The 24600-nt window shown below is 35.9% G+C and overlaps 1 protein-coding gene across 1 annotated transcript in view; it reads right to left on the reverse strand.

Moving 5' to 3' along the window:
• Positions 1–24600, reverse strand: part of AKAP6 (A-kinase anchoring protein 6) — a 227488-nt gene that overhangs the window by 126361 nt on the left and 76527 nt on the right. Inside the window, exons 5-6 of the mRNA XM_031049124.2 lie at positions 21188–21284; positions 19820–19983 (exon numbers count right to left, since the gene is read on the reverse strand). Of these exons, the coding sequence (XP_030904984.1) occupies positions 19820–19983; positions 21188–21284 (261 nt within the window). The remainder of the gene's footprint in view (positions 1–19819; positions 19984–21187; positions 21285–24600) is intronic.

The following is a 24600-nucleotide window of genomic DNA, read 5'->3' on the forward strand; positions in this document are numbered from 1 at the left end:
TATATACCTAACCCTGTTTATTTTTATGTGATATTTCCCCTTTTAAAGATGATTGCAATTCTGACACCATTATGATGTCAACATGCATCATCTATTTGAGATTGTGTTTTTGAAGCTTCAGTGAGCAAATGAATAGAACTGCACATGTTTAGAAATTATTTAGTTGAATACTGAATTTAAAAAAATGTAAGAATATGGTCCTTCAGAAAATTTCATCTGAAAAGAAATGCAAAAAACCCTAGCTCACCAGAGCTTTTGGAATCACCTCTGGAAGCTCACTGTGCACATGTTAGCATGAAGACAAGACTTCTAAGATTAATTAACTCATGCTTCAAAACTAATCACAGAATCCCAAGGGTTGGAAGGGATCTCAAAAGATCATCTAGTCCAACCTCCCTGCAAGAGCAGGGTAACCTAGAGTACATCACACAGGAACTTGTCCAGGCGGGCCTTGAATATCTCCAACATAGGAGACTCCACAACCCCCCTGGGCAACCTGTTCCAGTGCTCTGTCACTCTTACAGTAAAGAAGTTCTTCCTGATGTTCACATGGAACCTCCTATGCTCCAGTTTACACCCATTGCCCCTTGTCTTACCACTGGATATCACTGAAAAAAAGCCTAGCTCCATCATCCTGACACCCACCCTTTACATATTTGTAAACACTGATGAGGTCACCCCTCAGTCTCCTCCAAGCTAAAGAGTAATGTGCATGAGTTAAAGTGCATTAATACCCCATGCATACACTCATTTAGGACTACAGTGGCCTTAATTTGCTGTAGCTTAATCTTTCTCAAAGGAGCTAGAGCAAACTATAGTGACTTTACTTCTGAGTAAGAACATCCATATGGGAGTTTAATGCCCTAACTTTTGCACAATAACTGCATTGATTTAGTAAGATTGCCTAGATGTTGGATGAAGCCTTGGGTGATATGGTTTAGTGTGAGGTGTCCCTGCCCATGGCAGAGGGGTTGGAACTAGATGATCTTAAGGTCCTTTCCAGCCCTAACTATTCTGTGATTCTATGATTCTATGTTCACCATGGAGGCAAGCTTTCAGGTGCAAAGGAAATAGTACCACTATTGACCACTCTGTGTGGAATCTCTTCCACTACTCTCTAATTTAAGACACTATTGCATTATGTTCTGCCATGTTTAAGTAGTAAACCAATGGACCAATGGACCAAAAAATGAAGCAGGCTGGACTTACAGATTCTAGAGAGGTACTGAGAGTAGGGACATATGGATTCTGGTTTTGCCATACCTACTATATGAACTTCTTAATAATGCTTCCATCTCTGCCCCTGATTCCTTAACTATAAAACAAAACCACATCTTACTTCCTATCCACTTGTTTCTGGTACACATACTACTAATACAGGTTTTCCACACCATAAATTTTCTCATAGCTTAGACATGTGCCCTGAGTAGAGACTAGAAAAGATGAAATCCAGGCACAGGTGCATGCCTGCAGTGCAGCTGTAATTTTCTACATATGTCTGATCAGCACAATTTAAAACTTCACTTTACAAATGTAACATGTGATGGCAAGATTAGTTCACAATCCCTACAAATCAAAGTCACAAATTGGAACCAGATACCATGCGACACTAAGCTATTTCAATTACAGTTAAAAATCAATACACGTGGTCATTTGACTTTCCTGACAAAATGTTACTCACATAGCACACGTGAGCCTAATACTGCAATTCATATGAGAGCTGTCGAAAGATAATTCATGTTTATTCATATAGTCAATGATTTTTAAAGTTTTTTTTCCTATTCTTTTGAGGATAATAATATTAGTACTCTCATAAGGAAGGAACTCCAATTAAGTTATCATGCACAAATTCCCCAAAATAAACTGGACAGCCTGAAAACCAGCCTTATTTCAGTTGAATTGCACACCTTAAAGAGAATGCACTCCTTGAGAAACAGAGAATGCACCATATGCCCAGGTATTACCACCCTAACACTCATTTCAGACTGCATATGAAGCCTCTATGCCCACCTTTCCTTCGGGAAAAGTTCCTGGGAAGAGCTGAGCTTTTCAGAGGAGCTCTGAACTCATCATTAGCTTGCACCAAAAGCAAAGGAAATGTTTTAGATCTGCCTAGCCTGTTCACCCCTGCTCATAGCAGTTTCATAAGTGAAACTTCTCCATGGGCACCTTCAGTATCATTCATACCATTCAGTACCACCATGTGATGCATCATTCTTGTTCACCATTGTTTTACCAACTCTAAAACACAAGAATATGCATTCATGACAGGTGGTACATAGCACCTCTGATCTCAGCAGTGCCATCCAGAGGGACCTTGACAGTCTTGTAAAGTGGGCTGATGGCAACCTCATGAAGTTTAGCCATGACAAGTGCAAGGTCCTACACCTGGGTTGGAGCAATCACAGGAACACCTACAGCTTGGGCAGAGAAGAGATTCAGAGCAGCCCTGCAGAGAAGGACTTGGGGGTGTTGGTCAATGATAAAATTAACATGAGCCGGCCTCAGTGTGCACTTACAGCCCAGAAAGCCAACTGTATCAAAAGGAGCGTGACCAGCAGGTCAAAGGAGGGGATCCTGCCCCTCTACTCTGCTCTCATGAGACCTCACTTGGAGTATTGTGTGCAGTTCTGGTGTCTTCAACATAAAAGGACATGGAACTGTTGGAACAAGTCCAGAGGACGGCCACAAGGATGATCAGGGGGACTGGAGCAACTCCTGAATGAAGACAGGCAGAGAAAGTTGGGGCTGTTCAGCTTGGAGAAGAGAAGGCTGCGTGGAGACCTCATAGCAGCCTTCCAGTATCTGAAGGGGGCCTACAGGGATGCTGGGGAGGGACTCCTCTTTAGGGACTGTAGTGACAGGTAACGGGTTCAAACTTAAACAGGGGAGGTTTAGATTAAAGGAAGAAATTCTTTACCATAAGGGTGGTGAGGCACTAGAATGGGTTGCCCAGGGAGGTTGTGAATGCTCCATTGCTGGCAATGTTCAAGGCCAGGTTGGACAGAGCATTGGGTGAGATGGTTTAGGTGTGAGGTGTCCCTGCCCGTGGCATGGCGGGTTGGAACTAGATGATCTTAAGGTCTTTTCCAACCGTAACTATTCTATGATTCTATGATTAAAGCAGCCTAGACCCTCTAGAAGATCTAAATGGAAGATGCAGAGCATGCACAAGGCCCTGTGTTCCACCTTGACAGGAGGCAAGTAGTGACACAGCTAAATGAGAGAATTTTGATGTCAGTTTAAAGATTAGGGGCATAATTTCTTTTATTACTTCAATTATGCCCTCTCTACATATCTTAACTATTTCATCTCTCTTGAATATTTGTTATTACATTTTTACTTTAATCTAGTTTAAATATCATATAAGGTAAGTAGTTTAATATCAAAACACTCCTAACATAAAGGGTGGCAGATAACCAAATCTCATCTTCCTTTAGACACTCTTGCAGCGACTCAACTTCCAGGCTCATATTATGCTGTATTTAAGGGATTATGGAACTGATCTTACTGTGAGAAACCATCTATGTGCAAAGCTGGCACCAAATGACTAGGGGAGATGGAAGTGTCCTCCTGGGACTCGATACAGGGAAGGCTCTCTGCAACACTGCAGAATACTGGGATAATCTTTGAATCCCAAGGGGCACAGAGAAGAGGATGACACTTCTTTTGTTTGTTTGTGTTTACAGAGGAAGTAATTTATCTTGACTTTTAGTTTTACACGTGGTTTACAATTTGACAGAACAAGCCCATGCAATGTGAAACAGAATAGAAAATTGATGGTGATCTTCAAATATGTTAAAGCTTGCCACAGAGAATAAAGTAACGATCCTCTGTGTCTTTCGGGGATAGAACAAGAGCAACTGTGCATAAGCTGCTGTGAGGTAAATTTAGGCAAAACAGTAGGAAAAAGCTTTCAAGTTTGTTAAGAACTGGAATTGTTTTGGATGTCACAGAATACCCACCACTAGATGTTTTTAAGAAAAAAGACAGCAGAAACAGTTCAGATGTGATTTTTAACTTTTTGTGCATTGGGCATAGCAAAAGACTAAATGACCTCCTGGAATTTCTTTTAGTACTTTGTTCTAGTATTTCATGAAAAGGTCACGTAGCTATGAAGTAGAAATACAAAGACTTGCACATCACTTATTAGAACCTATCTTCTCCCCATAACAAGGCTAATAAATTAGATCACCACACCAGGCAGCCCTAGGAATATGCTCAAAAATACTCAAGTAGCTCTTTGCCTGGAAATATGCACACACCACTTTACAATTTTTCAAGCGGAGTCAACATCTCAGCAAATCACATTGTTATGTTGTGTTATGATGCATGATGGTTTCATAATGATGTGACATGTCTAAATGATAAAAACTTGGCTTCCTACCAGAAATGTAAAGCAGTTTATATTTTTTGTTGGTTTTTTTTCCCCCATGGGAAAAAATCCTTTATCAGTTCATGTAACAAATTTCCCTGAAAAAAAAAAAAGGCAGCACACCAACTTAATACAAAGTATTCCCCAACTCTGTAAATCTGAGAAAACAAAACAATTCAAAAGATTTTACAAGCAGAAGATGCTTTCATAGAACAGTGTATCATTCCATACAATAAAACTATAGAACTACATAATGAACAACAGAACTGCAAATTGAACACCATCCTAGAAGTTTTGGAAACACCCAGAACAGTTCCAAAACCCAGAATACTTTTTATGTAGTAAGGTCAATTGGCACTAATAGTATTAGTAGCCAGGTTTTCCTCACTGCAAAAAAAGGCCATTCAGATAAGTAAATAATTACTATTTAACCTTATTGTTTTTATTTGGCACATTAATATAAAATCAGCAAACATCTTTCAGACACAGTGTTCTCCTTAGTTACAAATAACTCACCTAGAGATTCTTTTCCACTTGCAACTTTTGTAACACTGCTAAATCTCTTTTAATGTCACTGTTTTTCATAAACAGTATAGCTTTTGCCTCTCAAATTGTACCTTGAAAAGTTGCCATGACAGCATGGAAGATTCTGTTCAGCTTACAATCCTCTGTATGCTATGCTGTTCCTTTCTTACCAAAGTCTCTTAGCACCTGCCCAGACATGCACTTGGCAATGTGATTAACTCCTATCACATAAGAGCCATTCTTTGCTCATCATTCCTCTGTGTGAATGAAATAGTGTTTAGCATTTTGTACCACCAGCATGTTGGGTTTGCTGCTGTTATTTTAAAGCATGTTACTATGTCCTCAGGGTAGAAAGGCAAGGACAAAAAAATTCTGTCACAAGAAAACTAGAAGGTGGCATGACATGTGATATTCCTCTGGTCCCCTGAGAGCTCACTTTACAGTCTCACACCTTTTTATCCCTCCAGCACTTTAGACTTACTCAGCAGCCTATTTCTGAAGTGCCCTAGAGAAAAAGACAACGTAGAAAGATGGAGCAGGAGGGCTACTGATGGATTATCTCCATCGTTCCACCTAGTAACTCACATGCGAGGTTACTGGGAGCCCCAGCCACACCCTGGCTATGGTCCCTGCAGCAGCTGGAAGAGCGACAGTAATACTATCTCTACTTACTTTCAGTATGAAATTCTCCATAAATAAACAGTGAACTCGGTATAGCACTAAAAATTCAATTCAGAATAAATTCAGTGCTGCTGCAACTATGCATCAGGTTTATAAGACAGATCAATTTAGGCATCAAAGGATTTTTACTTTAACTTAGCAAGCCAAAGTTTTGAGATCACATACAACTGCATTTATAAAAACAAGTTCTTGTTGGCTCAGAAAATATACTGTCTGCATTGCTATGGGTCAAGCTGGGACTTGCTCCTGAATCACTCACCCAACCTTAATTCTAATAGAATACCTCTGAATAGTTTTATACTAATAACTGCTCTGTAGAGACTCTTAAAATTATAATATATTAAAGACCCATCAGCCTATCAGAAGAACATGTAATTTTATGTTCATTACTTCTTGGTTCCTGACTATAGAATTTGGATGGTTGCACCTCAATTAAAAGTTGAATCAAAGTTAATATAATTTAAATAAAAACTTCAATAAAAAGTTAAAGTTCTGTTCTTAATAGCATTAATACCCTCTAATGACCGCTACGGTCATTACCACTAGATAACTGACCTTCTTGAACCTCTCCCCACATAGAAACCTTTCTACCAACACAGTCAATTATTTAGCAGTAATGAGTGCTCTGTAAGAGATTATTGTTTAACCAAGTACCTTGACACACTGCTTTTTCCCTGTTATCTCTATTCTTCAACAAATGGTACATTTTTTCTATTGTAGGCTTTTCAGTTCTGAGGATAAAGGTTGTGGTCTTATTCTTTCCAATGCAGAAGTTCACCATGTAATTGGCGAAGCTTCAGATATAATTAAAATCTTGAAAATTAGGGTGCTATGTTTGTGAGCAGCAACTGTGGCCCTGTAAGACACAGCAGTTCTGAGGGCAGGTTTGAGATACCTAAGGAAAATCAGGATAAAAAAAAAAAGGAAATATTGTTGGGGATGAAAAGACAGAACTCTCTAATGCATGTGGACAAAAGGAGAAAAATGAAAATGAATTAAGAAAAGGAAAGACTCTGGAGCAAAAAGGAGGTGAAAGGAAAAAGTGAATGAAAGAACAAATAAAGAAAAGCAAGGACAGTAGGGGAGACAAATTAAGTTTGGGTGAATAGAATTCATTTTTGTAAAGAAGGAAATCTTTTGGCAAAGTCCTGGAAACATTAAATGTTGAAAGATCTTTGTTGCTGTAGGAGCGTGAGAATTAGTGGTTCAGTGAGCTCAACGTGAGCCTGGAAGACAAAACTGAATTTTAATTCCAGCTGGCCTAATGACTCTGCCTATAACTGTGGGGAAGGCTCTTCACCCATCTGCCTCAGTTTCTTTCTCTGTAAAATATAAAAAATACCTTTTTACAAAAAGCATCCTGAAGTTTTATGTACGCTGTCTTCAAAAACACCAGGCATTAGTAGCTACTGACATTAACTATGTCCTTTTCCTCATATATTTCTTGAAGGTGATAGGCAGGTTGTTTTGATTTCAAGTTTTTAATGGAAGATTCATGAAGCAACCTTCCAATTCAAATGCTCACGTTGAAGTACAGCAAGCATTTTCCACAAATTTAGTTAGAAATTGCTTTTTTTTTTCTGAAAGAAATCTTGCCTAATCATTTTAATAGAGCAAGCATATTCTAATCAGTTTATTTTGAATGTTCTGATCACAGTTGTTTCCTCTTGCTCTTCAACACATGATAGGAGTTATACTCAGATTGTGGAACAAAAGTGATGTGATGAATCTCATAGAACATATATGAGTGTTGAAATACGAATATGAGTGATGAATCTCATAGAAATACAAGTGTGCTATACTTAGAAATAAGATAATAAAAGTCAGATACTTAAAATCTGCATGACACCGTTATATTTACTTACTCTATGTGAGGGTATTTTGGCACAAAATACATGAAAAAAAGATCCATATAATGCCTTAATCCAGTGGAAAAGAATGTCCTAAATGAGTCCTTTGCTCATTTAAAAGCAGTAAATATCTTTTAATGTCTTGGACGAATTCCCATCTGGTCTCTTTCCTTAGAAAAAGGCTTGAAAACTGAAGGGGGCAGGGAGAGTACTACATTTTCCTATTGCCAACACTACTGCTATTTAGAAGACAACACAGGAGACATTTCTTCGAATTATTTTTCTACTCTAATATGCTGTCTCCTAAAATCCCAGCTTTTTTCATAGTATATCTGTTATGTTGATTGAGGTTTCTTCTGTAATGGTGCTTACTTTCCTGAGTAAAGGGGACAACAGAGCATAACAGGGAGAAGGCCTTCAAAGCAAATGCCTGTGACATAAGGCCTATCTCAAAGGGGTTAAGCTAGATTTTTTTCTTAATGAGAAAACTGTAGGAAAGTGCAATATTCTATTCATTTATAGAAAATACTACAGATTGGATTGCTGTATATAGAACCTTGTCAAGTACACAGTTTACTACACTTGAAGAAAAAGGAGCAAGAAGTACTTTTTTTTATTATTTGTATAAAATATATTGTTCTTCCAGGCTGTAGTGAAATAGTTTCTATTTAATTGCAGAGAAATCCTAAGAAGGTTACAGCAGTGAAACATTAAAATTCTAAGGGCAACTAATAACATTAAAACTTTATAGCCCCAGATAGAATAATTTAGACAAAAACAACATGAACATATGTTTTGTGTAATAATAACAAACATTTATAGCTGTCAAGAGAGAAAAACACAGGTTTATGCACACCTTAATGGCGTGCATGGGTGAGCATGAGTATATTTAAAACATAATATATTACAAAATTGACAGCAGGCATGACTCTTCTGGGTACTATGTTAAATCAATGAATAAATTACCAAAAGTGTGTTGTGGCTGTTTGGATGTGTAATTGAGCTTAACGTATGTAGTGTTATTTCAAAAGAAACTGTTCAAGGAGTTTCTACACCAATCCACTATGCATCTTTACTAAGCTGTTTACAAATAACAATAAATGAAACTGTCTCACAGTAGGAAGGAAGTTTAGTTATATGCATTACATAAATGGGAAAAAAGTTAATTTTAATATGTTTTTTAAGAATTAAACCAAACTTATTGTAATATTGCTAGGATTTACTGAATTGAAACCAATAACTTTCCGGGTTCAGTTTTAGATTTATTTTAATTAGCTGATACTCTACAAACAGAAGTCTTCGTAGCAATACATGTCAGGAATAAGTCCACTGAGATAAATATGAGTGCTTCATAGGGTGTCTGTCCTAAAGAGTAAGAATCAAGGCCAAATGAACAAACTAGCAAAACATGAACATAAACATATTCCATTTATTTCCTTAATATCTTTTCTGTCCAACGGATAAGCTATTTTTAAACTTTTTATTAGATTCAAAATCTAAGAAAGTAACTTTTAAACCTTATCGCTGTTTAGTAGTTAATAACAAAAATAACACATTTGCAAAATAACCCATTAATTGTCATATCCAGAAATAAGCTGGGCATATACTTCCATCCCTTGTTTCAGGGGTGTTTCATCTTACTACACCCAGAATTTGTAAAATGATCCTATTTTTTTTGCACTCCTCTTTATATTTTGCTGTTCTAGTAGTACTTGGTTATTATACAATGCTCTAAACTCTCACACCTCAAATACAAGATGGGAAAGGCAGCCAGTGAAAGTTAACACTTAACACCCTTGCAGTCTCCAGGAAAATTTGCCAAACAGCAAGGCCAGAAAAGACAAGCTGACCTTAACTCATTTCCACCAACTGAAATGATGGTCCTAGCAAGTAAGCAATAATAAATGCACCATTCTAGACTTCTCTTGCGTGTTGTAGCTTTAAATCACAGTATTTCAGAACACATGGTGCCAAACTCTAAAGTGGATCTCAACTTTTTCCTTTGCAATATTCTCCTTTCTCGCCACTTTTCTCCATTTCATAAGGGATGATGTGACCTGTCAGCATCAACTATACTTGTGGTATTCTTAAGGCTCATAAACTCAAGGATTAAAGCATTCTGAGCTAAATACTGCCTCTTTTCTATAACATGACTACAAAGAGAAAAAAGAGGATGAAGGAATAAAGTGTACATGCCAGATGAGCTATTCTTTCTCCCTGGCCTGATGATGGTTCATAAAGCTTGCTATAGGCCGATTATAAAAGAATATGGCTTACCACCTGTCTCCTGGTCAGAAATCCCATTTTACATTTAAAGCCATCTTAGGTTAACTGTAATTAATGTTTACAGCTGTCCATAGGATGTGACTAAGTGCACTACTACCACTCATATTTTTCTGCACTTACTTCCAGGTGCTTAACACACAAGTCCAAATTTCTAAATTCAATACAGTCCCTATTGTAACTGCCATATCAGTTACACTACCCTAGGTAAGTATAATTATCAATAAATTACGATAATCTGAGGTATTATAGGAAAGGCTTAATCAAAAGTCCCAGCAAAATACTTGGAAAAAAAAAATACACACACACACACAAACCTATCCACAAACTACTAGACCTGACATACAAACTTGCATTTGGTTTTAGTCTTTTAATATGTAAGTCTATGTTTCATAAAGTACTCTACTGAAAACATTGTTTGGGTTTTTTTTCATAATGAAAATACATATAAAGTCAGGTCATACAATGCTCACCAGTGTATTCTGTTGCCTTCTCACAGATTACCTTAAAAAAATAGCAAAATCTGTAACATGATTCTGAACCTGAAGCTTAAATGTAGTGAAGCGTACTATGCAAGAACAAGATTTAAAATGCAGGATGTCCGAGTAGAATTTTTCTTTCAAACATTGTTTTGCCTGACTTCCCTTTTGGGACCACCCCAGTGAAGAATAGCTGCTTTAAGTACACAACTGAGACTAGAGCTGAAAGTTTCTATAGATTAAACTGTTGCTAGAAGATGTTCCAAAAGTCTAAAATAGGAACTGAATTAAAAAAAAAAAAGGGAAATGTTACCCAATCACACTGAATATAAAAGTAATTAAAATACTTTAAAATTAATAAAAACATGCAGAAGATAAAATTTACCTTTATCTAACAGTATCTTTGTTCACATCAATGTTCCTTTTGTTCTCTATTACATATTTAATCACTCTTGGACATCAACCATAACAGCAAAAACTCAAAACACTGAACTGATAATTAAACACAGTAATATTTATAAGATATTAGTTTATTCTGTAGATATGAACACTTAATTTAATGCACAAATGCAATGAAAGTAAAATTGCTTTTTAAAGATCAGAGGAGTGCTATGCCAGTCATTTTTCAATTGAATAAAGCAGTAATATTTTGTTTTCAGAGCAGTAATATAATTTTAATAAAATGACAAAGAAAATGCTATTTACAGAAGCAATAATCTTCAGTAATGACAACTGGCAATAGCACACATACTAAGCTACCATTTTTAAAGTACAGGATTTTTAGAGGGCTATATCAAAAGGGAAAATCTAGCTTTTTAAACACATTTTTTTAAAAAAAGAAAAACAACAAAACACTAAAGCCTGCACTACAGGAGGTAATCAGGATGAAAAGCATGAGATGATACTGCATTACTACTATCAAAGCTAGAAAAAGAGAAATAGTCTAGTGAAGAAATCAGAAGACAACCTTACAAGCCAGACCTCTAGCTCTTATGCCACATTAACTGAACAATCAAAAATATTTACCATTACGATGACTGGTAAAAAAAACAAATGGGTAGAACACACATTCAGACTTTATTGTTTGAGCTGACCAGCACCAATTTTATCTGCAAATCAGCTATGATGTCTACAGAGCACTAGCTTTCAGTCCTCCTGCACTTTTACCTGGGTCTGACCAGGCAGTGAAGCTTGTGAGAAGTGCCTCCCCACACACACACCAGTATTTTGCTTCACTTGTGATCCTGATGAAATCCTGAACTATTTTAAAGAGCAACAGATGGAATGGAGGGTGAGGAAGCAGGAATTAGAAACGAGGAAGGAAAGTTAACTGAAAAGATATGAACTTAATATCATTTGCTTCGTTAGTGATCAGTAACTATAAAGCCAACTACAAACTTGTTCCACCAAGACATTTCCAGTCAGCTAGGATTCCTTCATTTCACTTGCTTATTTATGGATTTATTTTAGTGTGTTCCACCAACTTCTAAATTGAAACTCAAGAAATAAATAAAGAAAAAGCTCTGTTTCTCCTGCAGCTGTAAAAACTTGAATGGGCACAGAGGATTCTGAGCCCACACAGAAAGGAATAGCTCTGACCTAGAGTGAGAGATGTTCAGTTTTCACTAAAGTGAATCTGCGTATTTGTATGTGCATGTTACTAAAATCTTATTTTTCTGGAAATCTGAGAATCTTGTGAAACAACAGGCAGACATGAGTAAGAAAAGCCTTACACCAATACTCACTGCTGAAGATACAGTCTATCAGAAATAACAGAACAAAACTGCATCAGTATGGTTGTATAGAGAAAGCAAAATGAACAGATACCAGCAAAATAGAAAATTAATGTGTTTGAGTGGTTAATATTCAGGTTTAAGTCACTTAAGATAAACATGTCCATATGAATACATGCACAAATACATGCACATGTTTCTATATTTTAAATACAGGCCAAACTGAACTAGGAGTTTTTCCTAAATAAAGCTTGTCAGAGTCAGTCCAGTTATGCATGTGAAGTTACAATAGCCTAACATACTTTCAGAGTTTCAGATAATAGTGTTCGAAGAGTCAAATAGCATTATGATAAAATTTGCCCCTTGGGCGTATGTCAGTTTAAATATCTGTTCTCATCACGTTCTCAGTCTGCGTTTGTACTCAGTGGAGTGATTTAGATTTAAAACATCTTTCAAACTGAACTTGATCTATGTTTTAAGAGAAAGTAAATTTCCTTATTCTTAGAGCACAAATTCATAATTTTTTACAAACTTTTTAAGCATATCTGTTGCTGTTAACAGTGATGGCTGTATAAGAGCCAATAGTTGCCAAAAGTAATCAATATACAGTATCTATAAATAACAAGGTGTAAAAATTACAGAAACATACTATAAATACCACAGATACCTTGGAGTCCTCCTTCACTCCTTCAAATAGAATAAGACTTCTGATATTTTTGCAATAAAATTAGAATGCTTTGGTTTAAAAATGTACCTGTGTCTTATGACCAGATTGAATATTATGCTTAACAATAGATGAAATTTAGCTGCAAAAATATGCTTTAGCTCTCTACACTTTGTACTTGATAATGAGCTTAATAAACCAGAGATACTTTAAGATTCAATGGGAAAAAATAGGGGCTCTGCTACCATTTAAGAAATTTGGCTTGTTAAAGATTATTAAAACTATTTTAGCTACCATTAAAACAATACTGTCATACGGAACTTGAAACAAATATTTAAGGAAGTTGTTCGATAGATAAGTGAACAACCTCTGGGATCTAAAATGGGATGCAGGACTGCTCAACTATGGGATGCAGGACTGCTCAACTATGACTTCAGGAACATAACTGCATTAAAAATTAGCAAAATATTTAGTGATATAGATGAACATGTGATACAGAGAAGTTTTAACAGGGCTCATGTAACATGAAAGAAGAGGTTTAGGATGGAGCTCATATTCACTTGTCTTCTATTGAAGTCCAAATACTGCCTGCTTAGCTTAATTCTTTTCTCTGTAAAGGGAGGCCCTGAATTAAACACAAAATTATTTCTCCTGCTTACTAAAAAGCACACAACTAACAAGTCGGCAGAAACAGCTTCCAGCAAATAGCAGTGAAATTACCATGCAGAAGCTGACTGCACATCTGACAGCTCCAAATCTTTTGGGGGCACCTCTGATGTTCTGCTTTCAATCATCCAAGGAAAAAAAAATCTACAACTATTTAAACAAAATCCACACCAGAAAGGCACTAAAGGTACCAAAAATCTGTTTTCTTTCTAGCTATACTAAAATTCTCATGTAAAATTTTCCAACTACTTTTCAGTCTACCGTACTTTCATGAAAGATTTTTCTGCCCAGTTGCTATGACACATCTTTGATACCCTTCAGCAGAGCCCATTTATCTGAATTTCTTGTTTCTACAATTAAGACTCACTATAAGTCAGCCCCATTGAATTTTACATATCCAGGCTGTCCTTCTACCGATGCCAGCTTCTGCTACTACACTTACTTTAAAACCCTTTTCTGTTTCTTTTCTTTCATCCATTCTAATATGGTGTGTAAAATGATGTTTTTACCTCTCAAATCCTTCTTGAAGATACTTCTTATTACAATGATGTTTAGGTCTGTGCAAATTCTAGGTGATGTCTGTAACATTAAAAATACATCACTTATAAAGCAAGGTATTAAAAACTAGCAAACTGAGGAACATGAAGTGCCTAGCTGCGCTTAAAGACACAGATATTACTACTTCTTGCTTCTTTTCTGGGTTCTTCTCATTGTTATATCAATATGGCTTGTTTTGATTAGCTTGTAAATTCTCAATGGATGTTTCCAATCATATATTTGGATAACAACTAAAATAAAAATAACTCTGTTGTGTTTCACAAACTCCAGCAAAAACTCTAAAAGACAGGCTTATTCCTTGCAAAACCAAACTTTTATCTACTGATTTACAGAAGGGTTTTGTAAATATCACCATCCTTTATATCTACTTGATCAACACATCTCTGGTTCAAACCTTCACCATAGAAGCTGACAGATCAAGAATACTGTAATGTCACATATTAAAATACCCAAAGCCAAGTAAAATAATAACTGTAGATGATTTTAGAGCAGCATCAACAGCATTGTTTGTACTTAAGAGTGAGAACACAAGTATCTTTAGTTTAGACTTCTAAGTTCCACAAGATTCAGAATTGAAATGCCACATGAATGATTTTAAACTGTTCAGCTGTTAGGTACAATACTACTCTTTATGTACAAACAGCATTTTAAATATTCAACAATTTAAGACTATGCCTCAATGGCAACATAGCAGAACCTTCTATACCAATTACAGGAAATCACTTCCCCTGTTACCATCTTTTGAAGTAGTGAATGGTGAGCCACAGACCTGCTGTAATACTGGAAATAAGCCTGGTTAGAGGTGGTCAGAACTTCAGTTTAATGTCTGATCTATAAGGTGTTGCATTCACTGCATAAAACTCTCTTGCGTCTAGATGGGAATGTGTCTCATTATAAACACATCAGAGAAAAAAAAATACTTCTAAAGCATAAATAGCAACTTTCCTTGTACATTTATTTTCCAAGGAAAGACTTAATATAGCCATGAGACAACCATAGATCAGAAGAGCATGTGTATCACCAGATGAAGTACCCTTTCCATATACCTATGCAATGTCAGAGGTGGAAGTCTGAGTTCCATTTCATCATCTTTCAACTTGTTACTGTTGTAGTAATAGCTATTTAGTTGACATTTTTTCCACAATGTTAAGAACATGAGGCACAAGACTGAATGCATACATCTGATCTTGAGTTTGTGCATGTGAAAGACAGAGAGAGGCTGCAAGTTAAATTAATTCAGTTTGAGGTGTGAAGTTTCAAAAGTCCACTGTAACTTAACTCCAGCAGCATAAATAAAATAATTCCTCTAGCATATGCTATTCCGGCCCCTTCAATAGAAGCGACTAACTCAATGAGAAGAGAATGAAGACCAGTAACTCATACCATTTGACAAATTCAAAGCACTGACCACTATGACAACATATGTAGTTCCTCAGTTGCATACACTCAAATCTAGAAAACCAGTTTCCAAAGTGGTTATGTAAGTAAAACTAATAGATTCTAAAATCATGCTCTGTTGAGAATATTTCAGACTGTCCCAATAATAGACTTTCTCTGTTTTTAAATAATGGAAGATATCAGAAAAAATACCAGTGTGCTGGCTTTAATATTACACTACATGCATCATACTGATACCTGCAGATTAGAAATCTAGGGCTGATAAAAGACACTGAGAAAAAGCAGAATATCTTCTCACAAATGTTACATTTCTCTGCACTGATCACAAAGATGCCAAACCACTTCATTTGTACATTTTTTTTGTATCAAAGAATTAACCTAAATGTTGTAGTCATAGCAGTGTGATTGAATGGCCAGGACAAGCTACAAGCCTGAAATAATAAAGAAAGGACTTTTACCATTCTCTAACATTTGCCCTGTTGTCTTGTCCATTTCTCAATTTTATCCTCACATTCAAGCACAGAGCAGGACATAATTGTTCAGACTGCAGTATTTAGGCCACCCACTAGGTCTGAGATGAGTGCAACCATAAAACTGTCAAAGAGAATTTCCAGAACCCCAAACTGGTAGGTACTAAACAGCTTAATCGAGTTTCAGGTCTTCTTCCTGAAAACCACCTTTCTGTATATTGAACACTGTTTATTTAGAATGGCTGTAAAAACTGTGAAATTATGTGCAACTGAGTAGATGATGACCCTGGAAATGTGGGATGCTTAATTACATATCAAGAGGAAATTACACTGGTTTTCTTTTTCAATTTATACAAAGGTTTGTTTAGCCACTTCAAACTCTGTTATCCTACTATTTCTGTGATTTTAGGTTAACTTTATTGAACACACTTTTACCTCTTCTAATATTCTTCAAATACTTACTGCTTTTACCATTAACCCACTGATAGACAAGTCCACTACAGAGCTAAAATAATCTTTCTGAGTTCTTTTTACCTGAGACAAGTAAGTCAGATTTCAATGTTGTAAACATTAGGCCAAATGCCTTAACCATTTTCATGCTTATTTCTCTGAAGCTAGGATAGAGAAGTAGAAATGTTTTTCAGTACACCAATTATTATGGAAAGGAACATGTCCAGAAGTAAAGGAGTACATATTTATTTCTGGAGTACACCATTATTCTCTTAACCTACCAGTCTATAGGTTTTGATCACAGAACACCAGGTTGAAAGGGACATCAAAGATTGTCTGGTCCTACCTTTCTTGGCAAAACCACAGTCTAGAGAAGATGGCTCAGCACCCTGTACAGCTGAATCTTGAAAGTATTCAGTGTTAGGAATCCACACTTCCCTGAGGAGATTATTCCAGTGGTTGATTGATCACACTGTCAAAAGTTTTCCTTTGGTGTACAGTCGGAATCTCCCCAGGAGTAACTTGTACCCATTACCCCTTTGTAATTTCCATATGACTCCTTGTAAAAAGGGAGTTTCTGTCTTCTACATAGCCACATATTAAATACTGATCTTATGCTCTGAAATGTTACAAAAAAACCCAAACAACAAAAAAACCCCAACAAAACAAACAAAACAAAACAAAAGAAACAAAAAAAACCCAAAAAACCCCAAACCAACAAAGCACCCAAAATTTAATTCAAAAATTTACCAACACAACAAAACTGTAGTGATGAACTAATTGTCCAAATGCATACTGCGAGTAGAACTTACAACTGACCCTAACAATACTATTTCATACAATTTTCAGTGAAGAACAATATCTGCTACGGACAAATGCTATTAAAGATGTGTATACTTTTCAAGGACATTAGTTACATTATTAACTTACAATCTCCTCAGATGGAAATTAACTTTTCCATGAAACAGTAAGTTAAATAGACCAGGCAGTAACACTAGATAAGAAAATATATCATGTTATTTTTCAACACCACTCTACTGTTTATTGAAAGCAATACTGTTCCAGTAGGCCTCCCCTAATGGACAAGAAGTGGCCCAATTAATTAAGAGATCAGTTATAAAACAAGTGTTTTCATACATCTCCAGAAAGTGAAAAAACACAAGATACACACATATATGCAAGAATTCCTCCAATTTTGCAGATATTTAAAATATTACTTACAAATTCCACCAGGAAAAAAACACTACTGTTAGCTAAGCATCTTAAGATTGTCATATGTATTCCATGTCATGTTTATTACTCATAATGTTAGAGCAGTACTTGTTGGTGTGTGTCATGGCAATTCTGAGATTTATTTTTAAAAGTACTTCTCAATGGGATAAGAAGGCAAAACCTTACATCCTGAAATTTAATCTGAATATAGTCATCATTTGTTTATTTATAAAAATGACAGAATAGTTCTAGTAAATGCTTGAAGAGATCTCAGTGTCTCTATAAATTTGTACAGAGAATGCAATACATTAGAAGAGTTTATGCATCAGAAATATTTAAAACCCTTTAAGTCTCATGTAGCAATCACTATAAACCACTAGGAAACTTACACACAAGAAAATGAAAAAATTTATAAGCATAATCTGGATTCTTGAATACACACACTGACAGTGTATTTCTAGAGTGCAGAACGTTCCTCTCTCCCACTCTCCATTGTTTGCATAAAAGATGCCAAAGCAGTATGATAACATGTTTAATAAATCCTAAGGGAAAAGTTTCTTAGGGTCTTTGAAATTCCTCCTCTTCCTATTTCTTTACAGATTTCTGACACCAACATTATTCCTTCAGCTTCTTGAAGGCAAAAAGAAAAATACCCTCTAGATATAATCTTTAGAATTCCTATTATACTTCTCAAGTTCCTTTTGGCTTTTGAAATAAATGCAAACTGAAATCTACAGTTATGCTGTCAACTGTATTTTAATTTTAGTTAATCTTTCATCATGAAGTAGATGGTATTTGAATTATAGAGGGATGTGATTTAATAAATGAAATTGAAATAATCTGAAAATACTTTTTGTTTGGTCTTTTTTTATATACTTTTGTCTTTAATGGTAGGCTCAAACAAAAAAAAAAAGAAAAAAGAAAAAATAAAAAATAAGCCATTGCTTCAGGTTCCTCTCTAAGACAAAAAGCACAGGGGAACTAGTTACCACATATCTATATGAAAAATTTACTGCAACATAAACCATGCCTCTATTTCTCCCTTTTCAAGCAAATAGTTAAATATAATTATTTCAAGCTAGGGATTTCACAATTTCCGTAGCAAAATCAAGATGGATTATACAACAGATTTTTGTGATAATTTTGATTTAGCAGTTAGACTTTGGCCATGGATGAATCAAGCTTTTCAGAGATATAAGGTCATATTAACTTTGAGCTAGTCTGTTTTACTTTAATAGATCTAACTATGAAATTAAGTGTTGCTCCCTTGCCTAATTCCTAAACTAAGAGCTATGTGACACAGGATCACTTTCTACCATGCGAGTGAGGAGGAATATAATTTAAACTTGTGTCTTTTGCACAAATGTCTTTTCATGTATTTCTGTTTTACTGTTATACTTGGCTCCTCCTCCACCATCCATAAGATCATTCTTGCTGTGTAGAATTACGGTAAGAAAACACCAGAACATTTCATGTCATCCTAAGAGTCACTGTGCAAACTACTCTCTAGGAAGCACTATCCATGTGAAGAACTGTCTAGCATCAGAATCTGAAAATGTACTTAGCACAGCCATCCCTATTATTTATAGAAACAGCAACCATGAATTTTTCTATAAATTTCAACCTGCTGCATGCCAAGATATTAAGAGTTATTGGATTGCTCTGCTGCGTATTCTTTACATTGGAAAAATCAACACTTTCCAATGCAATCTCTCCCAACTACATTTGCTTACTAATGATTGTAGAAAAGGTCATGAACCATATGCCAGAAGTTTCTATTGTGTGTAGTGGCCCTACGCTGCTTGCACCAAGTTGAAAAAGCATGTTTTGTGTTTAAAATGTTGTTACAAATACCAAGTTTGGCAACTGGTAAGTACTATAACCCTATTTAATAATTAAGATTCACAAAATTATGATAGGTGTCAATACCTTATTCTTAAAGTACTTGTATTCAACACATGGAGGACTCAGAGCAAAAAGATTTGAGAAAAGGCATATGACCTTCTTCCCACTGCAATGGCCATCCCCTAATTAAGCAATGCATCTGATAGTCATTAACAGGAATGAGATAATGAATCACTTTCTCTCTTCTTTGTTAATTTGCTGTAACCAAGCGGCTAATGGATGTCAGAGCTGAGTGATTGCACTGATTATGGTGATTTATAGTCACAACAAAACAATTTAAAACCATTCTGATTATTCATGTTAAAGCTGCTTTATGTTTTGTTTACTAAATGTTTTATCTTCCCCCTCATGACCCTCTACACAAAATGAGACAGGTCTTCCTGGAAAACTTGAAAGTTCTAAGATTTTTTCATTGTTTCAGAGTAAAGCATTTCATTTTGTTTATGAAAAAAAAAAAAAAGTTTACCCAGTGGAAATAAAAAGCCTTAGGGTGGAAAGAAAACTTCAGTGGTGCCTAGTTCAAAAGAAGACGGAAATAAGAGGAAATAAGGCAAACTTCAAGCCACTTACCTTAGGGCTCCCAGTCCCTTCCTCATTCTCTGCAGATACATCAGTAGCCAGTATCTCTGCTTTGATGATATCCAGAGCCCTAAGAATCCAGCTGTGTTGCCTTTTGATTTGCCTCTGTAGTTCCTTCCATTGACTTGCAATCATCTGCAGCATGTCCTTCAGTCCTTCTCCAAAATGAAGGAGAAAAAAAGTAAAGGCTGTAAACTTAACTGCATCTTTAAATGCTTATTCTTTAAAGAATAAAAGCAATAAGAATTTAAATGTATTTTCTCAGCAATAAATCCAAGCATTACTATAGTTCCTACTGCAAAACAATGGTGTAAGGTCACAACATGGCTTTTAGCCGTCTTGGTAAATTTTGATTATATTTCAAGGTGAGGAAAATACCACACAAACTGTGATTTCAATGCAATAGGGAACGCTAAGCTAATCTTAACCTCTAATATCCAGTCTTTATCTCAAAACATTTCATAATCTTCCAAAAACATTTTTCTTACCTCCAACTCCTGGAAATACTTTCTGTAGTTTACACATTAGTATTTCTAAGAATATAATGATATGCACCATCATTCTCTGCTACAGTTTCTATACCTTTTTGGAACTATACACATTACACAGATCTGTCTGATGTGGTGAAACAATAGAGGCACGATGTATAAAATGATCAGAAAATAGCAGACCAAAGAATAACTTCAACCTGGATGAAAACTATGCTAAGTAGGCCAAAATTAAAATGGTATTCCATAGTAATGGAGGCTGATTAAAACTCTATTATTATACAAGTCACACAAACACCTAACAATACAGGTGGTAGTGGGGATAAAGAAAAATAAGTATCTCCCCCTCATCTCAATTTAAGGCCTCTGCAGAAAAAGACAAGCCTAACCAAAGGAAAAAGGTATTTTTAATTTTAATCTATTCTTCATAAATATATTAAAATCAATGTAAGAATTAGTTTAAGTGGCAAAATAAAGCTTTACCAATGCAATTACCCATTCAGAGTAAGTAAATATATATATATATATATGTATTTGAATTCCTAATTCATTATCTTAATGTTATTTCCATAGCAGCTACATCATAGAATGTGTCAGTGTGAAGTTTTCAATGATGTGATTTCAATTGAAACTCGGGTGAGCAGCAAGACCAAAATAAAATGAACAGACTATTTGCAGGCAGTATTTCATTTTATAAGTATCACTGCATTGTATGCAGTATATGAAACATTTATAAATCTTGAAGGTCAATCTGATAATGTAAATATTAATAATACATAAGGAAGTGAATATATGCAGTAATTTACAGCAATGCTTCTTCATTCTTTAATAGTCTGGAGACATAAAGACTTGCAATATTTCAGAGGATTACCTGATTTGTGAGATACAATAAGCTCAAGAAGTTGACGTCCTTCTTCTACCACTGCTTCTTTTAAAGCACAGTGGCTATCTACATTCAACTTAAAACTCTGGGAAAAACAAAAAAAGGAGGGGGGGAGAAAGAGAAAAAACCTCAGTATCAGACATTGGCGAGGCAGTTATCATAAAACACATGTACAAAATTACTTGCTGCTTTTTATCAAGAACCACATCCCCAGTTACCCAATAGCCAAACTCATTTGCAATACTAAAAGCTATTGATATTTTGGATCTGGGCTCAAAATGTTTCCATTAGATCAGCAAAGTGCATCTGTGTTGAAACAGCTGACAAATCTAGAAATTCATTAGGTTTTATGAAAAGTCACAACCCGTAGGCTATATCTGGAGTAACAGTGTTCTATAAAATATACTAAATTTATGCCACCACATATGAGCTCTGTTTTTTTCAGATTTCTTTGAAATGTTGGTGATAGCACTATTTATGAAACCATAAAAAAATTACAGCATTGAATATATTGGCCTTATGTGCACTCATACAAATCTATTAATATTGTGTTTCTGAGTTAACCCTCATACCCATTTTCAAAGAACAAATCAGACTGCTTTAGATCTCTGCATTCTTAATTTGCAAAGCAACTATTTTTCTTCCTTTTCTCACTAATATTTTTAGTAGTTTACAAAGGACCTCTGCTTTAAAACTGATTAAAATATTTTGTTTCTTTTTCAGTTTATTTTTTATATATTTACAAAATGCATTAAAATCTAGTAATAAAGACAGGAACTGGAAACATGATCTACTATACGTTATGCCATTGCATACACCACTAATACCTTAGATAAATTTGTGAAATTTTACACTTCTACTTTAGTGTAAGGAAGAGAAACAAAATAGAAGAAAGGGGTACTTGCTGTATTCAATCATAAGCCATGCGCAGCCCTGAACACACATGCAACTCTTACCCTCTTTGAAAAACCTACAGAATGAATGAAAACAATAGTTGACCACTTGGAATAAGTGTTTTGCCTTCCCTTGGGAATGAGTTAACTGGCAGAGATTAAATGAGACTTTGCAAGTGCACATTTGGGGCTTCTGGTTTTTATAAAACTTATTTATACTTCCCCAAATACTAGTGACCGTGCTAGTACTGAAGTAGCAGACATAACAAAATATTCAAAAGCCCTCATTTCTTAGGGAAGTGAACATTTCCTGTCTTTCCTAACTGCTGTAGTCAGGCTGATTGGCATAGCAGAAAATAATATTGCCAGAACTGTAACAAAATGATGTTCTTTACTGTATTTGTCATGGTTGAAAGAGGCATGTTGCTCAGATAGACTCTTAACGGTCTTTCAGGCAGCAATGTACCTGACAGTGACAGAATGTTTTTGAGAACTCTCCATTCAAATAAAGGGTATTAAACAGAAACTTTGCTACCTTCAGCATTTTGTCTAACCCACTTTTCCTTGTATGGGCACCTGAAAATATTGATTTGTACCAGCTAACAAATGGATCAGCCAAGAGAAGTTAAAAAGGAAAAAGGATGCCTAGTTTATATCTGGCCGTTTCTTAAATCTAGAGTTTTATGACCCCAAATCTAGAAGCTCTTTTTCTTTCATAAGAGCATGTCTGAACAAGCACTGACAATATTTAATTTACTGTTTACTTAAAACAGGCTTGTACTGAATAGTTTGTAATGATGCACTTCACAGGAAATGCACTATGTGTGTGCCTTACACAGCAAAAGAGAACCTAAAGGACCTGAGAGTAGGTTGTGTAATTTCACATAATTGAAGTTGAGTATAGATGCAGCTGGATGTGGCAGTGTCTCGAGATGATATGGATGTGTTTGATAGGAAAATTGGAAAAGATGAGGTATTCTTCTTCATTAGTAAAAAAAAAAGATTCATTTAACATAACGCACCAGATACTACAATACAGCCTGATTTTCAGGTGCACCTATTAACCAGTAATAATGTTAAACTGAAGAAGCAAAATATGATGAATAAAGATGGGGCCAAACTTTTGGATTTTGACTAGCAATATTCTCCTTGTGCAAAATTCTGATTTTATGGATAAATTATGCAAGGTACAAAGACTGTGAACATACATGAAATTTAGCAGAAATAAACTCTTATTAGTACATAGGCACCATGTCATGGTTTAACTCCATCCAGCAACTAAGTACTACACAGCCACTTGCTCACTCCCCTCTGGTGGTTTCCAGAGAGAATTGGAAAAGTGAAAAAACTCATAGATTGAGATAAAGGCAGTTCTATAAGGAAAGCAAAGCTGCACATGCAAGTAAAGCAAACCAAGCAATTCCACTTCCCATTTGGCAGGCAGGTGTCAGTTATCTCCAGGAAAGCAGGGCTCCATCATGCCTAACCATTACTTGGGAAGACAAATGGCATCACTCCAAACATCTCTCCCTTCTTTCTTCTTCCCCCAGCTTCATATGAGGTACTGGAATGGGTTGCTCAGGGAGGCTGTGAATGTTCCATCCCTGGCAGTGTTCAAGGCCAGGTTGGATGAAGCCTTGGGTGATATGGTTTAGTGTGAGGTGTCCCTGCCCATGGCAGGGGGGTTGGAACTAGATGATCTTAAGGTCCTTTCCAACCCTCACTATTCTATGATTCTATGATACCATATGGTATGGGATATCCCTTTGGTCAGATGGGGTCAGCTGTCCCTGCTGTGTCCCCTCCTATCTTCTTGTGCACCCTCAGCCTACTACTGGTGGGGTGACATGAGGAGCAGAAAAGGTCCTGATTCTGTGTAAGCACTGCTCAGCAATAACTAAAACATCACTGAATTATCAATACTTCATAAATCCAAACCACAGCCCTATATGCCCTATATGAGCTGCTGTGAAGAAAATTAACTCTATACTGAGAAGCTCCATGGGAGAAAAAGCAGCACCTCCTGATCTATACTGGGCTCTGAACACACTAAAAATGAAATGACGTTTCCAGCAGATAGTGATCTCTCCCTCTTAGCTTATTTGTCTGGACAACTGGGGATGAGAAAAATATTTGAAAAAATATTTAAGTTCCCCGTAGGATTTTTTTCATGGCTGTAGATACTTAAGTTCAGGAAACTTCTGTTGAGTGGGTATCCTGCAGTATGTGCATATCGAGCTCTGATATGCAAACTTTCACTGTTTTGCAACCTGCTGCTCTTGGCAAATCTGTGTAATTTGGTAAAACACAGTGTGGGTCTTGACCTATTCATATCTGCACTAAGGATAGTCAACTATTAAATATTTTTGTTTCCAGAGGCACACAGACTTGGTATAAGCATGCCCTTTTTTTAAAGTCATTATGTGTCCAACTAATTACATCAGTGTACTTTGTGTCTCTGAAACACAAATAAGCAGCTAGGTATCAAATACATATAAATATAGGTTA

This window comes from Melopsittacus undulatus, chromosome 4 (assembly GCF_012275295.1).
Source record: "Melopsittacus undulatus isolate bMelUnd1 chromosome 4, bMelUnd1.mat.Z, whole genome shotgun sequence".
Lineage (NCBI taxonomy): Eukaryota > Metazoa > Chordata > Aves > Psittaciformes > Psittaculidae > Melopsittacus > Melopsittacus undulatus.